This window comes from Panicum hallii, chromosome 2 (genome assembly GCF_002211085.1).
Source record: "Panicum hallii strain FIL2 chromosome 2, PHallii_v3.1, whole genome shotgun sequence".
Classification (NCBI taxonomy): domain Eukaryota; kingdom Viridiplantae; phylum Streptophyta; class Magnoliopsida; order Poales; family Poaceae; genus Panicum; species Panicum hallii.
In genome coordinates, this window is record NC_038043.1 from 42,387,343 (window position 1) to 42,407,626 (window position 20,284).

The 20,284-nt window shown below is 44.5% G+C and overlaps 2 protein-coding genes across 17 annotated transcripts; both read left to right on the forward strand.

Moving 5' to 3' along the window:
* The first annotated feature begins 387 nt into the window (after positions 1–387).
* On the forward strand, positions 388–7,601 carry LOC112881669 (myb-related protein 315-like). 16 transcript variants are annotated; one of them, XM_025946472.1, is made up of 7 exons: positions 388–2,453; positions 2,543–4,194; positions 4,300–4,557; positions 4,659–5,002; positions 5,786–6,126; positions 6,253–6,433; positions 6,529–7,601. In XM_025946472.1, the coding sequence occupies exons 5-7, from the start codon at positions 6,103–6,105 to the stop codon at positions 7,239–7,241; spliced, it is 918 nt and encodes a 305-aa protein (XP_025802257.1). In that variant the 5' UTR covers positions 388–2,453; positions 2,543–4,194; positions 4,300–4,557; positions 4,659–5,002; positions 5,786–6,102; the 3' UTR covers positions 7,242–7,601. The 16 variants fall into 16 exon arrangements, with proteins under 16 accessions (XP_025802257.1, XP_025802260.1, XP_025802256.1 ...); XM_025946475.1 differs by having other exon boundaries at positions 5,950–6,126; XM_025946471.1 differs by having other exon boundaries at positions 4,659–4,751; positions 4,934–6,126.
* A 6,214-nt stretch (positions 7,602–13,815) lies between these two features.
* Positions 13,816–15,093, forward strand: LOC112881671 (transcription factor MYB20-like). Its single transcript, XM_025946479.1, has 2 exons — positions 13,816–14,054; positions 14,172–15,093. Exons 1-2 carry the CDS (start codon positions 13,922–13,924, stop codon positions 14,888–14,890), a joined length of 852 nt encoding a protein of 283 aa, XP_025802264.1. The 5' UTR covers positions 13,816–13,921; the 3' UTR covers positions 14,891–15,093.
* Positions 15,094–20,284: the final 5,191 nt, after the last annotated feature.

A 20,284-nucleotide genomic window follows, 5' to 3' on the forward strand; every position in this document is an offset into this window, starting at 1 on the left:
TGGGCGGAGGGTGGAGGCGACGGTTTTGCGGCGATGCGATCGGCCGCAACGACAGCGTCGAAGTGATCGGCAGCGGCGATGGTTCCGTGGCCAAGCGATCTGCAGCTCCGACGGTTTCCGTGTCGGTAGGGTTTTTATGTTCCGGTTGGTTGTGAGCCGAATCGTACGAGCCGTCGAACATGGAGCCAAAACGAGCTTGGGAGGCGAACGTCGGGATCAGCTCCTGCGTCTGGGCATTTTCGTTGGGCTCACTCACCATATTGTGAGGGACTGCAAACAAGCGGCTTTGCATCCCGGCTGCATTAAATTTTTTCCGAATAACTCTTCACGCGGGCTCCATCCGTCTTAAAAAAAGAATATTCGAGAAAGGGAAAAAGGACGAAAAAATGAAGAAAAAAAACAGCCCAGCTTCCATCGCGCTCCTGCAACCCCAACGCGACGGTGAAATTGGATTTCCGCCACCCACCGCCGCCCTGTCCACCGGCGATCGTCTCCCTGCGTCAGGAGGAGGCTAGAGGGATCCTACCCTCTGGGGCGGTATGGCTTCTGCGTCTCTCCTCGTTGGACCTGGCCCGAAGGTACTCTTATCGCGGTTCCGGCGTCGAGCGCAATGGTGCTTTTCCCCGCCGTCGAGCGCCACCATTCGTCCGCCAATGTACGGACGAAGACACGTGCTAGCGTGTTCCCCTTCTTGTCGCGCTTGGGATAGAAAGGCGCGGTTATTTACTTGAGCGCTTTGGCGAGGTTATGCTGCCCACGTAGTACAGGTGTTTGTCGTAATGCTTGTGCGGTGTGTGCTGTGGGCGTTTCACCTAGAGGAACCTGCGAACTGGATGATCACTAGGATAGTAGGATTAAATGAACAACCAGTACTGGTACCACGTTTGCAGCTTTAAACATGTAGCAAGTTTGCAACAGTTTAATTGGAGAAACTTGGTGCTGTGACCGTCAGAAGGGGATGATGTAGATGCCGCCTTGAGGTTTCCAGGTTGAGTTTGTATTCTCCTTTGAAATACAACAGCCGTTCTATGTTCTAACATCCTACCTGTATCTTGATCTTTAGAATGCTGGTGATTTGTTGTCCTTATCGACTCTTTGTTCTGGTTCAGGCTTCTTGAGAAGCTGTGCAGTAGCTGGTGTTTTGCATTGGCACTGTATAGTCTGTCTGATGAGAGGATACTGAGTTAGAATTACCTGCTCGTGTAGCTGAAGAAAAACCATGAGTCATCCGCTACATGAAAGCAATGTACACTTGGGGTCTTTGGCACTGCAAATTCAGCCTATTTTGTTGGTCATTTATCAGTATGCATACTAGATTCGGCCCAACAGATCTCCTTCTGTAAAAAAAAAAATCTGTTTCTCTACAGTCCAAAATTGAACCATGCCCAACTATGGTATGGTTGGCCTACTGGCATCCGTTTAGTCCTACCTTTCCATTTGATTGGCATGGTTGAATACTTGGACAGTCTATTCAAAATGTTGAACTACAAAGAACTCTATTATTTTGCTCATGGTAACTGATAAGGTCAGAAGTGTCAGTGTTATGTGCCTATAACTGATTGTATATAGACTATATAATTGGTGCTCCCTCCGTCCCATGAAGAATGCAATTCTAACTTTTTTCGGACAGATTAGTGGTGGTGTGAAAAGACTCACATACCCTCATTTGTTTGCCACGTACGGTTAGTTTTGACATGCAAATTTAATCTGACCACTTAATTAGGCTGGTAGTTGAGATCCAATTCCTAGGATTGCACTGCACTCTTTGTGGGATTTTTTTTTCAAACGCAGGATTGCACTCTTCATGGGACGGAGGGAGTATGTATGTAGAGATCTCAGTAGGCTAAGATCCAACAGATGAAATGGCAGCCTTCTCGCTTCTCTTGATCAGCTGTAAGTTGTGTGAATGAATGGACTGATTTATTTCATTTGCTGGTAACATACAAGTTAAAGTCCTTAATCAGCATGGTAGACACTTTTATGAATTTCTAATACTTTGCATGATGATTACCAGCGCTTACGATTTTTACAGCAAAGACCTAAAGAAAATTCCAAATGATGACGGTAATGATCATCCTACTATACTGTTGTCCTTTAAGCTGATAATGGCGATTAGTATAAATGTTCACTCCTGATGAGTATACTTTGCAACTTGTTGGAAGTAGTTTGGTAGCCTTTTATGTTATGCTTTCTTGTGATTTTATATGTGGTGTCATATGCGTCAGTACCTGCAGGTAACTTCTTGCATAATCATTTTCTCTAAAGCAATTGGACAATATTTTTTGTTTGGAAACAGCTGGCACTAAGAGAATGGGCCACTGAATGCTACTTTGCTTCGTGGACCAGTAGGAAAGCAATGTGCCAATTATTCTGTTTGTTGATTTGGTCTTCAAACGGTTGATTCAACCGTACAGGATTTCAACTCCTTGACTGTTTCACTCATTGCTCCTCAGGTCTAGCGACTTTGACTTGAGCTATAATTTTTCAAATACACTAGGAAAGCTTGGTGTAATCGCTTAATGCTTGTTAATATTTGGATAAGATTTCAGGAAAAACAAAGATATGCTGACCAAGTGCAGAGGCTGGTTCCTCTGTATTGCTTTCGAGATATGGTTCCTCTGTATTGCTAAATCTGAAAGTTGAGGAGCTGCATCAACTTGGGAGAACTTGGGTGAATTGGAATTTTTTGTGCACAGAGTTTTGGGCTCCCACATCATAGCTTATGTGAGCGAACTGCAAGTTTGATGAAACCTTTGCCATAGTCCAGCCAACTTGCATGGCTGCAATGTTCCAAGTTTATCGCTGGTATGGAAGCAGGTTATCTGAAGAGAACTGCTGCTGCTTAACTGAAGCAATGAGGTCCTTAGTAATTTTGGTTTTTATCCACTGTTCCTGATCAAACATACTGCACTATTGGATTATGTGATATTGGTATAGTGGGGTTGGTACCTGTGAATACTCATGTCCGACTTCTTCGAGTAAAATGAATGCAGCCTTTGTGGACTTTCAGTCAGCAAGTTGCTGCTCATGTCCAATGGCTCTCCACCGCCAAATGTGAACTCGATGACAGTAAGGAGACTCCATTGTGCCAATTTTATCAAATACCAAATAATCAGTTAGATTTTAATATACAAGTTGTTGTGAACATGGTGCAGAGCTTTGTTCGGAGTATACTAGTAGAAGGTGAAAACATTTTGGGCAGTAACTGAAATGCAAGTATCCAAATAAAGAGAGCAGAATCCTGTGATCCTGTCGTGATCCAACCATCAGAGCCTAATCTAGCTTTTGCTGATTTAGAATTTACATGAAGAGGTGTGAACTTTTGAGACTTTGTAGTGAACTAATGTCTCAGAACTGACTAGACAAAAAGGTGAAGGAAACTATGGTTGATGGTCAGAACTCAGAACTGAAGGCAAGAAAGGAGAGTATCAACAAATGATGCATCAGTGGATTCCAAGGCAAGTACAATGTCATTCCAACTTCCAAACGTCCAATCTCCTGTCTCTGCCATTCATGAAGTGAAGTATAGGGTACTTCTGAATTCAAATACAAAATTGCAGCAGTTCAGAGTTCAACGCTTCAGTGCCTTTAGGGAAAAAAAAGGACACCGAACTTCAGAATAAGAATTCCTGTCAATGACCAACTATAATATTGTAAGCTCATGCCTTCTTCATGTAGACAGTTCTCTCGCAACAAGACACGGTAACACACGTCCCATGACTTGGTAACTCTCCAGTTAGCACGTAAGTTTTTCATACAATAGATGTGTTGTTGCCTTTGAGCTGGCGTAGTGAAATCAGCATAATGAGCTGTGATTGGAGATGGTCAAAGGGTTGCCTTCTTGCATGGCTACTTACTTTATAGAGGGACACAATCTTTAGACCACCCCATCACTTTCTTTGTGTGAAAGGGTTGCTGATTGCTAAATGATGGCCTAAGGGATTGCCTAAGTGCACATGTCAAATGCTAACCACCATCCTAATTGTACCGTGGTTATGTGAACTGGCAGATGGTTCAGTGGCTCTTGTTATTTATTTCACTTTTTTTTATACCACCTTTGTGTCAAAATCCATATGCCTGAAATTTTCATTATTCTGAAAATGGCAAGTCAGAGATGACACTTGGACTGCAGCCACTGACGGCTAAGCTGCACATTAGTCATGTGCATTGATCGAGGAAAGTTTCATTAGTCATGTGCGTGGATCGAGGAAATTTCTATTCTGCAACGTGCTTAATTCTACTGGGCGTAGTTTATGTATACTCTGACTGAAATCATCTATCTATGCTTTGTTTCTGAAGGTTCCAACTTGGAAGACTTTTCAAGTTCAGCGTTCAGACTTTTCAGGTTCAGGGCTGGATGAGACATGGTTTGGTAAAGGCCTGGGATCTAAGAAGGGAAGACTGGACAAATTTAATAAATGATAAGTAGACAAAACTGACAAAATGATCAGATGCAAGCATGTCTTGCTCAAAAAGTCAGTCAATATACATGCAGATCGTCAGTGTTCTTTTGAAAGTGATACTGTTTGGTTGGTTGGTAGTTCAGCTGATACAAAGGTCAGAATTGTGACCTATGAAATTGGCTTATCTGGATCAGTGATGTGTTTATTAAATTTTAACAACGTGCTCGAAATTAACTGTTTGATTTTCTTTGGTAGCCAAGCTGATGCAGGTCGGAATTGTGGCATATGAAATGGCTTCTTTGAACTAGTGATGTGTTCTCCTAAGTTCAGAACGTGCTCAAATGAAAGGTTTGATTTTCTTACGCACTTCATCTCGTTACAAGCACTATATTTATTGACAAAGTATTCATCATTCTTTGAGGAAGTGCATATCTGATACTACTTTATAGCATGGACACAATATAAGAGTACGATAATGTTGTTGTGGCTGTTTTGTTCCCTTGTAAGAAGCTTCTTGTCCTGGCTACCAGAGTTTGTTTGTCAACCCCTACAACCTTCAATGACATCAGTCCGTTCCAACCTACCAAACTCTTGTCCAAGTTAAGTATTGAGTAGAATGAGAATTATTTGCACTATTTGACTGCTGCCAGTTTATCATCCACATTTACATTCATTAGCAATATCCTGTTTGCGTGTTTGGTAGATGACACAAACGCTAAAGTAATAACAGGACTGAGTTCTTCATGGTCAAGGTCACAATAACAACATTGTAAACTGAATTAGCAGCTGCTGTTTGATGGGATTATCCTGAATGTTTACGTTCATTAGCAATATCCTCTGTGAGGTTTGGCAGACGATACTTTTTTTAAGATAGTTTGGTAGACAATACATGGAACTCTAAAGTAATAACAAACCTGAATTCTTCATCGTCAAGGTTACAGCAACCATTCTCAACTGAATTAGAAGATCAATCTAGAGCAGGAAAAGATTACATATAATACGAAAGATTGGTCATGAACTTTAATACATATGCTGTTCAATTTGGTTACTGAGCTCCTCTATCAGCTGGTAGTGAGTCCGTTTACCTTCAAATTTCTTGGATTTTTTTTTCAACTTGCACTTGGCTTAACATCTTAGGAAACCAAACATTTGGAGCCCTAATACATCTACAGATAGGTTGTAAGAAATCTAGATAGATTCATAAAGCATTGTTTCAAAGTGGGAATGAAATAACTTACAAATAATCTGTAAACTGGAAGGGCATTAGATAATTGTGTAACTTAGAAACAAAAAAGGACGATCATGAAATTCTTGCTAATAGGTAGTAACAGCAAGTAGATATTTCTATATAGTATCATGTGCATGTGTCCCCTTCCATGCAGATCCTAACAACCAGAAGCTATATTAGAAGACGGAGTATATACTTGAGTACTACAAAACTTGTCAGCAAGGAAATCAACATGTTGATTAAGCAAGTTGAGAGGCTACAATCGACTGCCCCATTAATTTTTTATGGACTAATTCATTTTCCTCGTACAACAAACAGAAATAAAAAACATTGGTTCAAATAAACGCGCGAAGGCTTCACAATGGCATAGCAGCCCGTGCAAAGCAAGCGAAAGGGACCAAGGAGCAGCAGCCTGGCCAAGTGGCAGCATCGTCGTGGGGCCCAAAAATCCAGCCTCAGCGTTTTCCGGTGATGCACGCGTACCTAGTCCTCGAGGTGTGCCTCGTTGTCTTCTTCACCCTCGTCCTTTATAAAGGGGGAAGGTGGTCATGGCGTCTCCACCGAGAAGCTGGCTCTTGCTTGCCTAGTACTTCCTACACCAAGCTAAGCTAGCTCTTGTAGCTGCCTTTTCTTTGCGAGAGTTTGTTGCAACCAACAACTAACTTATCAATGGGGAGGCAACCGTGCTGCGACAAGGTGGGGTTGAAGAAGGGGCCGTGGACTGCGGAGGAGGACCAGAAGCTTGTCAGTTTCCTCCTCAACAACGGCCAGTGCTGCTGGCGCGCCGTGCCAAAGCTCGCCGGTACGTGACCATCTCTCCTCGGTGACGACTTAGCCCTGCATGGCCGCCAGAACTCCATTACTCAGTTAACTCACGTGTTTCTGCTAATCGAACAGGATTGCTGCGTTGTGGGAAGAGCTGCCGGCTGCGGTGGACCAACTACCTGCGGCCGGACCTGAAGCGCGGGCTGCTGTCGGAGGAGGAGGAGAAGACGGTGATCGACCTGCACGCGGAGCTGGGCAACCGGTGGTCCAAGATCGCGTCACACCTGCCGGGGAGGACGGACAACGAGATCAAGAACCACTGGAACACCCACATCAAGAAGAAGCTCAGGAAGATGGGCATCGACCCCGCCACCCACAAGCCCCTCCAGCCCGCTCCTCTTCCTCAGGATCCAGCCGGCTCGCCGGAGGAGGAGAAGATCGTCACGGCAGTCACGCCAGGACACGAGGCGTTCTGCACCGACGACGTGCCCATGGCGCACCTCCTGGACGACATCGTGTTTCCAGGTGACGTGGCCGGCGCCCAGCCCGCTCCCAGCGACGGCGTCACCACGGCTTACTCGCCTGACCAGTCTTCCTCCGCCTCATCCTCGTCGTCCTACTCCGCCTCGGCGGAAGCATCGAGCGGTGGCAGTGGCAGCGGCAGCATCGACGGCGAGTGGCCTGATTTGCCGCCGATGGACTGGCCGGAGTCGATGTGGCAGCTGGAGGACGTGGTAACGGGGCGAACGCCATGGGAGTTCGAGGACCCCTTCCTGACGTACCAGAGGATGGCCTTGTTCGATCACCAGGAAACTTGGACCAACAGCAAGATCGAGCTCTTCTGAGAATCAGTCGTTCTTTGCAGCTAAAAATATTAATCGACATGCGTACACGTTATGTTCCTGAACAAAATTACAGCAGCTTTGCACATTCACCGCTGGTGCATTTGCCTATTAGAAATAGAAAAAATCAGAGAGACAATTCGTTCAAAAATAGAAAAGTAAGAAAAGGAAATGAAGTGGTGGTTGTGTGAGAGTATATCACCCTCTTTCTTTCTTCTTCTTTTTTCTCTCTGTATTCCTATATTCCATATTTCTTTTTGGGTGCATGCGTTCGACATGCACACGTACGTCCAGCGTCTTGTACAGAATGTAAGCATAAAGAATCTGGATAATGAAATGGGAGAAAATGGTCACTTTTCTACAGGATTGAACGACTTTCTACATCGAAAATATGAAAACACGTACATGTGTTCTGCAGAAACCTTTTTTTTCGTGGGCGTTCGTGATTCTTATGTTTGGCTCAGTCATCATTATCAACTAATCTCACTTGAGCTTGATCGCTACCTGATATTGACCGGTGAAATGAACCAAATTAAACGAGTAAAATGCACCGCCGGTCCTCAAATTTGGCTCGGGGTGTCATCCTAGTCCCTAAACTTTCAAAATGCGAATTCAGATCTTCAAACTTGCTAATCGTATCACATGAAGTCCAAATCATCATTTTTAAATTACAAAGTGGAAGTGTGCAACTTATGTGGAGCTTACATGCGGGTGCAAATTTTATTTTAAATTTTTCTGCTCAACACTTATATTTTTCTAATTTTTTCCAAAATATTGTTTCAAAATGTTATGCTAAATATTTTCTTTTCCAATATTTCCTCCAAAATTTCTCCTTTTTATTTTCTATTTCTTTTACAAATTTGATCATATGAGTTTCTTGTTTTACAATTTTTTCTATAGAACTTTTGTATTTAAATATATTTATACAAGTAAATTGGTATGAATTATTTTTATGTGTATATAATTTTTTATTTAAATAAATTATATAACTTTCGATTTAGCTTAAACAACTGCGATTTGGACCTCCCGTGATCTGATTAGCAAGTTTAAGGATCTGAATGGATATTTGGAAATTTTACGGTCTGGGATGACATCCTGAGCTAAGTTCGAGGACCGACGGTGCATTTTACTCAAATTAAATGAAGGAGGAGAAAGAAGTTTCGAAGTAATCGTAGCAGCAGAAGAAGAGAAAGAAAATTCCAATAAAATATATCAATTAATAATATGGTACGGTGTTCATATTTTTCTTTTGTTAAGGTCACCATTACTCGGCTCTTAAGTGCATATAAAAACGATAGTGACCTTTCTAATCCAGTGCCATTTGTAGTACATGGATGTCTTAGACCAGTCTTAATGTAAAGTTTCATTGCATAATTATCAAGATTCGGAACTTGGTAACTGTACCGGAGGAGTATCGTGGTAATGAAAGTCCCCTCACATCCCATGAAACTCTCTCTCTCTTTTCTCCTCTTAATGATCCTGTCATATCAGCAAATTTGCAGATGTGGCATGACATTTAATACCCATAAAAACCCTCATGAAATTCCCACTGAGACTGGCCTTAGGCTCGTAAGAGATAATCGTATTTTTGTCTAGCTATTTAATTTATTCATTGAGTTATGGGCTGTTAATCTCAAGATAAATCACCCTATCTTCCGTACACGTTCATGGTGTAAGTGTGTATAAACATGTGCGTCTGTATTTGTATTGAAAAAGGAATTTAGATGAGCAAACATGTGGCTGAGTTGGCGAAGATGTGTGTGTGTGTGTGTGTGGGGGGGGGGGGGGGGGGGGAGGAGATTCTTCTTCATTTGTGGTTTACGTTTAGCTTGACTTGTTGGTGACGCTGAACACGTGAGGCAAAAAGAAGCGGCTAGATAACGACATTTTATGCATAACAGTCGTCAGTTGCCTCGTGTTGGAAAATCTTACTGCGCTGAATTGTCATTGTTGCTCACTTGCGGGTTAGGGTGAGACTAGAGATAAAAGTGTACCCGATGTGTAGTTCTGTGTTATTATTTTATTTCGGTCTTTTTTTACTTTAGAATTTGGAATATTCCATGTCAATGAGTTTTCAATTAAATCCAATAACCTAGAACAATAAAAACTTGCGTTCGGCCCTTGGGGCAATGGTGCCCACAAACCAACCTCGGCGTTGTTGGAACCCCAATTTAATTTGGTGGAAAACAATCGGGAGAGTGGACGTCTCTAGGGCTGTAGTGTTATCCAGTTGCTTATACCGGCGGCCTGAAAAACATATATTTCTAAACATATATACTCCGTTGATCCTAAAAGGTAAAGTCATTCTAGAATTTAAAATTTATTTCAAAAAATAAGTTATTTTATCCTATTCAATATGTGCACATGGACAAAGCAATCAATCAGTGTTAAATATAGCTAATAAATAGGGATAAATAAGATCATTTTATATCCTTTTTAATTTATCATAGAATTTTTAGAATGACTTGTTTTCTAGGATGCAGAGAGTAGTTAGCAATTTTTTTAATATGAAAAATGAAAGGTCTGATATACACTCCATTGTGAAGTCATACAGTATATACTGCATTCTTTCTTTCCCTGCATCACTTCACTCACGTCGACCTTTCCGACAACTCCATATAGTTATCTAAGATAGCTTAAAAGACACCTTTTGCATTTTGTGGTGAAGAGACACGTACGGCTTTTCATCCATGTTCATTCGCAGTGCTGCCTCTGGACCTCCGAGGGAAATCCAGCCGATGGCCGCCACGTGTGTACCAACATTTGTGCTCGTCATGATGCCACGGAGAAGAGCAGAATGGAATAGGAAAAAAGGCCACGCAAATGTACCTGCAGGCTGCTGCAGGCATTGTGCGACAATCCACTTGACGCGGCAAGCTCAGAGGCGTTGGCCGCGTGCTCCCTCCACCTTAAACAAAAAATAACTCTCATTTACTAAGGAGTCTAATAACTGTAAATTTAATTAAATATATATAAAATAATATTAGCATTTATATTACAAAATAAGTATCATTAGATCAATCATTTATATTATAAAAAATATTTTTATATTAAATGTATTTGAAGATATAAACGCTGGTAATCTTAATATAAATATGATCAAATTTAAAATTGTTTGACTTTTGGGGAAGTGAGATTTGCTTATATTTTGGGATAAATGGAGTGCAGTACCCCGAATACTTGAGGTTTTCCGTACAATTGAATTGTTGGTGAAGTGCTGCACTGCTGAAGCCACGAGTGACATGGGCTAAGTTGGCGGTATAGCGCCAGCTCAATTGAATGGTTGGTGTGTCGTTTGATGGCAGGATAAACCCGACAACAGGCAAGAACAGGAAGCCACAGGAGATGAGCGAGGATGCATGGTAGGGAAAGACGAGGAAGAAGAAGCACAGAATCGGGCGAGAGTACAAGGGAAGAAGTAGACTTGAGCCATCAGGCTAAAAGAGGTTATAGTGGATTCTTGAGAGCCCACGGTCCAAGCATGATTCAACGTAACATTCATTAGTCAAACTGCACATTATGCGCCAGCTCCTCACTTACTAGGATGTCATGATGAGGTCAGCACCATGCTGTCCATTTGTGACGAACCATCCATCGATGTAACTGCCCCTGGCGAACAGCTGCCGAACCTGCGTTTGTCGACATCTACCTGTGCACAATGTGGCCCGTTTCTTCCAGATGAAATATGAGCAGCGAAAACTCAACTATTTTGTCGTGTGTATCAAATTCAAACAAGAACACCGAAAATATAAATAAATAAATAAATCCAAGAAGAGGAGGAGGAAAACTCACGCCCATGCAACTTGCACGAGCAACGAGCGAGTCTGGTGACCGTTGTTTTCTGGAGTGAAAAGGTCGGGTACTTGTCATGAGACGCCATGCATCGATCACAGATTAATTAGATTCGTTCTTATTATGGGAATGAAAACTAATCCGGCTGAAACTGTCAACTAGCTACTAGTACTTCTAAACTGTCAGCTGTTGCTCTCCATCTATCTGCTCCTGCCTCCGATCCATCAGTCTTGTAGTTGGTCGATGAGGATGGTTTACAAATGTCAAATGGAGATGTGATCGAATTGATGATGCGTGAGAAGAGGTCGGCGAGGTTGGTGGAACTGGAGCATGCATGCGCAGTATGTGCGTGTGTACAACGGGAAACATGTTCTGCGCTGATTGGAAGCTTTCAAGGTCACAGAAAAACAAGTGAGGATGCATGCATGGCCTCATCCATCTAATTATATATAGCTTAGTTAAAATGATCACTTGCCAGAAGTCGTTTGCTTGACTTGACTAGGCAAACGAAGAGTTAAGGCTCAGTAACCGTAGAGCTCTGAAAATTATGTACTTTGATTCCTTGCTCCTATCTACTCCAAAAGGGAAAAATTATGAACGTGAATGGGAAAAGGCATATAAGTATTTGGTAACAAAATTTATCACAACTAGATAAAGAGATTAAAAAGAATCTATATGCTCTATTTTAATGTCGCAAAGAAGACTAATTTTGATTAGCTGTTATATCCTAAATTTATCCACCGACATCTAATTCTTACATCTCTTTCAAAATACTAACATCCCTTAAAATTGCTAGCCTCTGCAAGAACACAGGCTGATAGAACAGGGAGTGATGTCTCCTGTTTCGTAGGCCCAAGCCATATTCGATGAACGTTGACCGGCATGGTGGTGGCTGCGTAACCTCTGCCACACGCCTGAAATTAGCCTTCTGAAAATGGTAAGCCAAGAAGGCCGTGGACCGCAGCGGCGCAGCCACTTCTGAAAATTAGTCATGTCATGCGCGTTGATTACATGCCGCAACGACGTGCTTAACATACAAGTACTTCACCAGAAGGAACGTGCTTAATTATACTGGGGATAATGTAATGATAGATGTCTACTACCGGTTGCCCGGTTGTATGTTGAAATAAGACCTCTTCAGAGTTCAAACATTTCTGGGTTTCAGTCTTTCAGAAATGGACGCATGGACTGTCGAAAGGGGGGTTATACACCGAGAACAGGGGAGGAGCTGATAAAGAAGCTGACGGACGAACAAAAAACTGACCAAGGAATCATATGCAAGCATGTCTTGCTCGAGAAGTCAAGTCAACTGACAAGCTGATCATCCTTTCGACTGAACTTGTTTATCTTCAAGCCTTGAAGTTGATACTACTTACTGTTTGGTTGGTAGATAGCTCGATCGACCAGCTGATAGATACAAATTAAGGTCGGAATTATGGCACATGAAACTGGCTCATGTGTTGATCAAATCAGTGGTGTGCTTGCAAAATTCAGAACGTGCTCAAATAAAGGTAAGATTTTGTTACACCACCGTGCGCATTCCGTTACGGGCGGGCACCGTATTTCGTTGACAGAACGATCCATTGTCTTTTTGAGCAAGTGCATCTATATACGAATACCGTTACTTGCAACAAGTGTGTGTTTGTCAACGCCCTACATAATCTTGCATGACATCAGGTCAAGTTCCTACCTACCAAAGGATTGAGGAGACTGCGGCTACGGGCCTCTGAAATTCTGACTGCTGCTTTAGTTAGTTTGTCCTCCACATTTACATTCATTAGCAATATCCCGTTTGCGTGGTTTGGTAGATGAGATATGCCTGGAACCCTGAAGTAATAACGGAACTGAACTTTTCAAGGTCAAGGTCACAACAACCGCGCGCGTTCCCAGCTGAAGGTCACTCTAGAGCGGGAAAAGGTCTTATGATGCTCAACTTATTGGTTATGGAACTGTATTAAGTTATCTGCTTAGATTTGTTAATGAGGTCCGTCTACCTTCGATTTTTGGATCCACCTGTTGCCTAATACAATTTCAAAAAAATTTTTTGGCTTGTGACATCTTAGCCAACCGACATTAGAACCCTATTCTGCAGTGAGTAGATAGTTAATCTGAAGCATGGAAGTGGAAAACATTTTATGCTTATTGTGTAGATACTTAGAAATCAAGGTATTATGCATGCACATGCCACTAATAACAAGTAAATCACAAGTAATCTTCAGGCGTACACCTGTATGGTTTTATCTTGAAGTTGAATGGAAGCATTTCTTATTCATTGTGTAATTTTGTATACCCAACCATGCAAGCAGTCCTAAGTCCTAACTACCCAAAGATACCGGACATGAAGTTATGTTCAAAAAAGTGAGCACATGAAGGAAGCTGAGAGGTTCAAATCAAAAGACCAATTGATTGATCATGGACTAATTCGTTTCCCTCAACGTTTTTCAAACATGACTGAAACAAACATACATATAGTCTCCTCATTCAACAAACAAAATTTAAAAAAAAACTAGATTCAAATAGAAGCGCGAAAGCTTGGCCCGCATAGCAGCCCGTGCAGAGCAAGCGAAAGGGACCCACGAGCAGCAACCAGGCCAAGCGGCAACACACGGCGGTGGGACCATCCAGATGACACGTGTTCCGTCCTGGACAAGGACGACCTCGCCCCTCCATTTCCTAGCTAGCTCGCTACCGACCCCGTCGTCGTCTCCTCCCTCCTCGTCCTTTATAAAGGAAGGTGGCAATGGCGTCGTGTCTCCACCGTGAAGAGCCTGCAGTTCCTTGCCTAGTACTTCCCACATCGAGGAAAGGCTACTTCGCTTGCAACCGTCTGCTAGCTTGCTCCTAGCCTTTATTCGCGAGAGTTTCTTACTACCTGACAACTAGCTCATCAAATGGGGAGGCAACCATGCTGCGACAAGGTGGGTTTGAAGAAGGGGCCTTGGACGGCGGAGGAGGACCAGAAGCTCGTCAGCTTCCTCCTCACCAACGGCCAGTGCTGCTGGCGCGCCGTGCCCAAGCTTGCCGGTGCGTGACCCACACCCATGACCCATCCCTACATCGTGTTTGGCCCAGTCTTAGAGTTCATGCTCGCCAAGACGCCATGGAGTCATGGACTCACTCGTGCTTGTGCTCTTTGAACAGGATTGCTGCGTTGCGGGAAGAGCTGCCGGCTGCGGTGGACCAACTACCTGCGGCCGGACCTGAAGCGCGGGCAGCTGTCGGAGGAGGAGGAGAAAACGGTGATCGACCTGCACTCGGAGCTGGGCAACCGGTGGTCCAAGATCGCGTCGCACCTGCCGGGAAGGACGGACAACGAGATCAAGAACCACTGGAACACCCACATCAAGAAGAAGCTCAGGAAGATGGGCATCGACCCCGCCACCCACAGGCCCCTCCAGCCCGCTCCGGACAGCCGCACCAGCGGCTCGCCGGAGGAGGAGAAGGCCATCGCGGAAGTCACGCCGCCAGGTTTTGGCCACGAGGCGTTCTGCGTCGACGAGGTGTCCATGGCGCACCTCCTGGACGACATCGTCATTCCAGGCGACGTCCTCGACGCGCTGCCCGCGGCCGACGGCGGCGGCGTCAGCACGGCTTACTCGCCTGGATCTTCCTCCTCCTCCTCCTCCTCGTCCTACACCGACGACGCCTCGGCGCCAGCATCGAGCGGTGGCAGCAGCATCGTCGACGGCGAGTGGCCGGAGTGGCCGCAGATGGTGGAGTGGCCAGAGTCCACGTGGCTTGACGACGTGGTCACGGGCCCGACGCCGTGGGAGTTCGAGGACCCCTTCCTCACGTACCAGAGGATTGCTCTGTTCGATCACCACGAGACATGGAACAACAGCAGGGCCGAGCTCTTCTGAGCTCGTCATTCTTTGTAGCTAAAATCTCAATGCCACGCGTACGCGTAAATGCTCCCCCAAAAAATGGTACAGGATCTCTATGCACATTAGTACAACCATTTTTCACAGTCTCTGCATTCGGATACTAGTGCCTAACTAGAGTAAGAAAAAGATTCAGGAGGGATAATGTTCATTGAAAATAAGAAACAGAAATGAAGTGGTTGCGTGAGAAAGTATATGCTGCTCCACCTTTTCTTTTCTTTTTTTCTGGACGCTTAGCTCTTTTTTTTAGTTTTGTTTTTATATAGTTGCAATGCTACAAATATACTCCATGCACTCCAACAGTAGTAGTTCTTTACAGACGATAGAATTAGTAATATTTTCCCTTAAGTGCCAGTATTTTCGAAGTATAATTCATATCTTTCTTCCTGACAGCTTTAGCGTACATTACCTCTAACATATACAATGGCAAACAAATTGGTTGTCCATGATCGCATTTTCGTATATAGCGCATGTGTTCAGCACGCACATGCCAGATCATAACAGGTTTTGATAATGAAATGTCCTACACTTTGTGGACAATATCGCGCAATGTAAGACCTCTAAGATGAACATGTGAAAAACCACTTACTTTTACATGTATGTTTTTTAATTTCCACGAAGACGTTTCCATGGTTCCCATATTTCCTTCCCTTTTTCTTTCCACGATGTCGCCCTTCTTACTCTCAAGTGTATCAAGATGATAACGACCGTCTTTAAGTCTTTAACCCATTTCAGTCATACATACTAGTGCGCTTTCTGAACCCTAAAAGCGATTATTGTTACTTCCGTTTTCCCTCTCCTTCCGCAGTGTCATTCTGCATGCCACTGTAACTGGAACACAAATTCAATGAAGAATTTGCACAAATGTCCGTATATATATATATATATGTCACAGTAGAATTTTCACTTTAGCTTACCTTGACCTCTTGTGATGACTGCGGTTTTTATGACATGCGTGAAAATTATGGAGTACTACTCCTATAAGCCACGGCAAAACGCCATTCTGAAAGTCAAACCCTTATCCATCTCACAATTCCATTTCCTGTACTGTTTTCCATGCTTCATTTCACTTATCTCCACCTTTTCCAAAAGCTTTCAATCTAGCTAAGATTATCCTAGGAGAAAGTGGTTTAAAAAGAAAAGAGAAAGCAGCTTTTGTTTAACTTGGAAGGGGGGACGCGGTTGCGCATGCATGATGCCATGCGTGCTCGAGGTGCATCTTCTGGACTCTTCTGAGGGAGGACCAGCGGATGGGCGCCACGTGTGCCCCCCGAACGACATTTGTGCTCTTCATGATGCCATGGAGAGAGAACCGGATGGAAAAAAAAGGAAAAAGGCTAAGACACAGGCGATCCACTTGACGGCAAGCTCGAAAAGGTTGGCGCGTGTCGATCCCAGTCGAGTTTTGTCTCCATGACAATTTGATAGCAAAGATGAACATGTCATAAATCGTACTACAAACCCAGGACATGTTGTCTTTGCTTATTCATGCATAAAAATACAGCACTTATTTAGACTTGCGATAGTCCCTTCTTTTCTTTATCTAAGGTGATTTGGAGAAAGTCTCCAAAACTAAATTGCGACCATTAGTACTCTTATATTATATTGCCAACGACTACTAACTATATATTATAAACCAAATATCGCATTAAAGGTGGATTGTTTGATATAGCTAAATGTACTTTTTTAAAATTAAAAGATGCATTCTATTGCTATAATTTTTTGGAACTATTTGAACATTAACGGAGGAAACAGAGCTTCTAGGCTATTGGCTCTACCTGTGTATTTGAATCCATGGGCGAGGCGGCATCATGCTATTGGCACTACTGCAGAAATGCGCAGAGCTTATGCAGAATGCTAGGGAAGATAAGAGTGCAAGTCCCCGAGTAAAGCACAAAGAAGAGGATGGAGTCTGAAATCAACGTCAACGGAAGCTTCATCGAGCACACGATCAGTCGCAGGGGATTCGATTCCATGGGCCAAGCATGTCGGCCGTCGAGAATTACAGCAGCCTCCAAAGGACTCATCTCACTGGGTCTGCATTGGCAATGCCAATGCAGACAAGGACCGGTCATTCTAGAACCAGACGACTCTGCAGTACAGTGCCTCGATCTCTCATCTGGAAGCTGCCTCCATGGACTCAGAGGTGAATCTTGGACGGTCAAACTACGTCCGGAGGGAGGGAGTAAAACTTGGTTACTTCGTGCGCGATGCTGCTGTCGGCGTCAGGTTTTCACTTTTTCTCCAGTGCAGTAGAATTGCATGCATTATCCCAGCCAGGCCTACCAACTCCGTGGTGTTTGCCCCAGACATACATGGCTGGATAAAACCTTTTAGTCAAACTGTACATTGTGGAACAACAAGCACATCACTTGCAAAGTCCATCACCTGCAGTCTTGCACACGCTGGGTTAAGCGCATGCCAAATTTCTACTTCCACCACACCGAATGAAGTTGCGCGCATTAACGCGCGTGCTGAAAGCCGGTTTCATCTTAGACGAAATAGGCGCATGTATTTCAGAAGGAAAAGGTAGCGCTGTTTCAAAACTAAAATATATACTAGTTATTAATTATTTCAGGAAAGAGGTTTAGCAGTGAACAAGAAAGACAGACGAGCCCAAAATTTCAGTTTTGGAAGTCATCATCTAGCACCTGATTATTTTTTTTTAGCCTAAGGTTGGTTAGGGTTTGGGGATTCCCCAGCGAGAGACCCAACATGGAGATCATGAAATCTAATACTTATAATTCTTTTCCAACGGGGTATTCGATTGCTCACAGTCTGATCTCACGCTTGCATGTTCCATCGTCCGTTTGAACACACGTACACGACTGCCCGGCGACGTTACACCAATGCTCTTGCAACTTGCGCGATCGGCGTGTCGCGACCGTGTTTTTTTTCTTCTTTTCTTGGAGCGGTCATCAGCTCGGCGCTTGTCGTGAGACGCCGAGGATCGAGCCCCTAGAGCTTCAGATTCTCGAGGAACGATGGCCTTGAATTGTATCGCTAGCTAGCGTGCCGAAATTGACGACTACGACTATTAGTATTAAACCGCCATTGTTTCCACTTTCCACGAGTGGCTTTCGATCACCTTTGTGTGGCCCGGGTGCAATCGTCGCCATCCATGCGTCGCTGTTCTTGAATCGGCTCGCGCCAGTTTGTAGCAGGCGAGTTTGAATCCGATCGGAACTGTCCAGTGGGAGACGTGCGAATTGGTGCATGCATGAGAATAGGTCGGCGAGGTTGGTGGAGGCGGTGCGGACGAACGTGCTCTTGAGATGATTAATTAGAAACTTTCAAAGGTCACACACAAAAGCAGATGAAGTTTAAAAATTTGAGCGAAATGAGCGTGGCCTCATCTACCCATTCGTATTTTACTTCAGAGTGATCACTGGGTAGAATTAAGTCGTCAGCTTGACTTGGCAGAGCCACTAGTGTCGCTGAACTGGGATACGAGCATGCAAGCTTGTGCCAGTAAACCACCGAGGTCAGAAGATTTTGATGCCGTCCGACCATGTTGGCCACATAACAAACAAGCAAAATTACACGCAAACTTTTGCAACACCCGTACACTATAATCACGTCATGATCCAAAATACTACTCCTACTTAGTCCATATGACCCTCAGTGGAGACTAGCACGCCTGTCTCAAAATAGGCAAATACTTTTGGCACAAAAGGAGAGAGATAGAGTGCTAGACTGCTAGTATACATTCATATCCACAAGCATTTCTGCAAATTCATCTCCTGCGCCAAAGCCGGCCGGCCATCAGCTCGCTTTTCGCCTGGCTGGCTATTGTTTTGCTGCCAGCGGAGGGGGAAAAAAAAGGGAGATGGAAAGAAAAGGGTGTTCAAGAAGTGGAGGGGGAATAAACAACATCATCTCACCAAATCAGGATATGCTCCATGGCCCCCATGCACACGCCTTTTGATTTGCAGTTGGCATTTGACCCACACCCTGATCCATCAGAGATGATGCTAGAACAATCACTGCAGATTGCTCCCTGCACCCGCAAGCTGAATGTAATGTAACCGGACAGACAGATGCAGCGCGAGGAGAGCGAAAAGGCTCTGCCGAGCCCTACCACTCCACTACTCCGGAGCAACACCTGCCGCTGCCGGATCGGCCGTGGAGAAGCGCGGAGATTGGCAGGATCCCCCTGAAATGATTGGCCGCGCACCGATCGCCTCGGTGACGAGGAATGCCGGCCGCTGCCGCTGCACCTGTCCGCGTCCCGGCGAGTGGAGCTCTGAGTGTGCCGGCGACTGACGCGTCGCGGTGGGCGCCGCCGGCGGGGGTGGGGGCGACTGCGGGTGGGTGGCGACGTTGCGCCGGCCGGCGCAGGCGTGTCGACCGGCCACGCGCCGGGCGGGCCAGGCCGGGCCCCGGCGCTAGTGGCTGGACGCAGCCCCGCCAATGGCACGCGCGGCAGATTGCGTGATTTGTTTGGATCCAGCGAGAGCGAACCCGGCGGTGGGCCGCGCCCAAGACCTTTTTCGTTTCGTGCGCGTTGTGTCAGTGTGCTATGTCCGTCAACGTCGGCGTCCAATTTCAAAGGGCCGACCTCGCTCGCCCGAGCAAGGAAGCCCATGTCCCGTGGGCCGGTCCAGAAGGAGCCCATGTAGCGTGGGCCGGGCCGGTTCAAGCAGGCTGTGGGGGATAGTGGTTATGGTTTCACAGCCCAAAAGCTCGAATTTCCTGGACGTGTAATAACGATTTTTTAAAATTTTAATCCTTTTTAATCTAATATTTTAATAATAACCCGTCTGGATCTAAATTTCCAACAACTAGCCCTTTTGGTCACGCCAAATCTCGTGGCATGACTCCCTGAAGGACCGTGCCGCATGTTTTGGCGTAACCGACATGCCACGTTGGAGAGCATTGGTGACATGGTAAGGTTGAATCGCGCCACATGCTTTGGCGCGACTAAGTCGTGTCATGCATCGTGGTGCGACTCGTTCTTGTACAGTCTTATCCAAAATTCCTCCAAGTCTTTGTTAAATTGTTGTTTTCTTCAAACTTTAGAGCTCTCAAACATGATCAAAATACTATTCAAATCCTTCAAATTTAGTTCCATTGCAAAGTGCATACTTTGCACTAACTTTTCATGTTGACCCAAAGTTGACTTATTCAACAAAAGCTTAAGTTATTAACTGCTGAACATGGCTACTTGGCCATTTTTATTATTTAATGCATTTGCATTACTTCTCCTTCTTTTCGTTTGAATTTGAATTTCAAATCTGAGGTTTGACTTCTTGTTGACTTTCTTTGCTGTTTGACATTCTTCAGAGAGTTTGGCTTTCAAAAGTTTTCAAACTTTTCAAATTTGGATGAAGTTTGATCAAATTTGCTCAAGTTTGACCTCTCTTCAAATTG

Excerpts from the sequence above, each read along its gene's own strand:
- LOC112881669 (XM_025946462.1), top strand. The coding sequence starts at position 6,103 with ATGCACGCGTACCTAGTCCTCGAG. Across the intron at positions 6,127-6,252 it reads ACGCGTACCTAGTCCTCGAG|CTGCCTTTTCTTTGCGAGAG; the intron begins GTGTGCCTCGTT and ends TAGCTCTTGTAG. Across the intron at positions 6,434-6,528 it reads CGCCGTGCCAAAGCTCGCCG|GATTGCTGCGTTGTGGGAAG; the intron begins GTACGTGACCAT and ends CTAATCGAACAG.
- LOC112881671 (XM_025946479.1), top strand. The coding sequence starts at position 13,922 with ATGGGGAGGCAACCATGCTGCGACAAGGTGGGTTTGAAGAAGGGGCCT. Across the intron at positions 14,055-14,171 it reads CGCCGTGCCCAAGCTTGCCG|GATTGCTGCGTTGCGGGAAG; the intron begins GTGCGTGACCCA and ends CTCTTTGAACAG.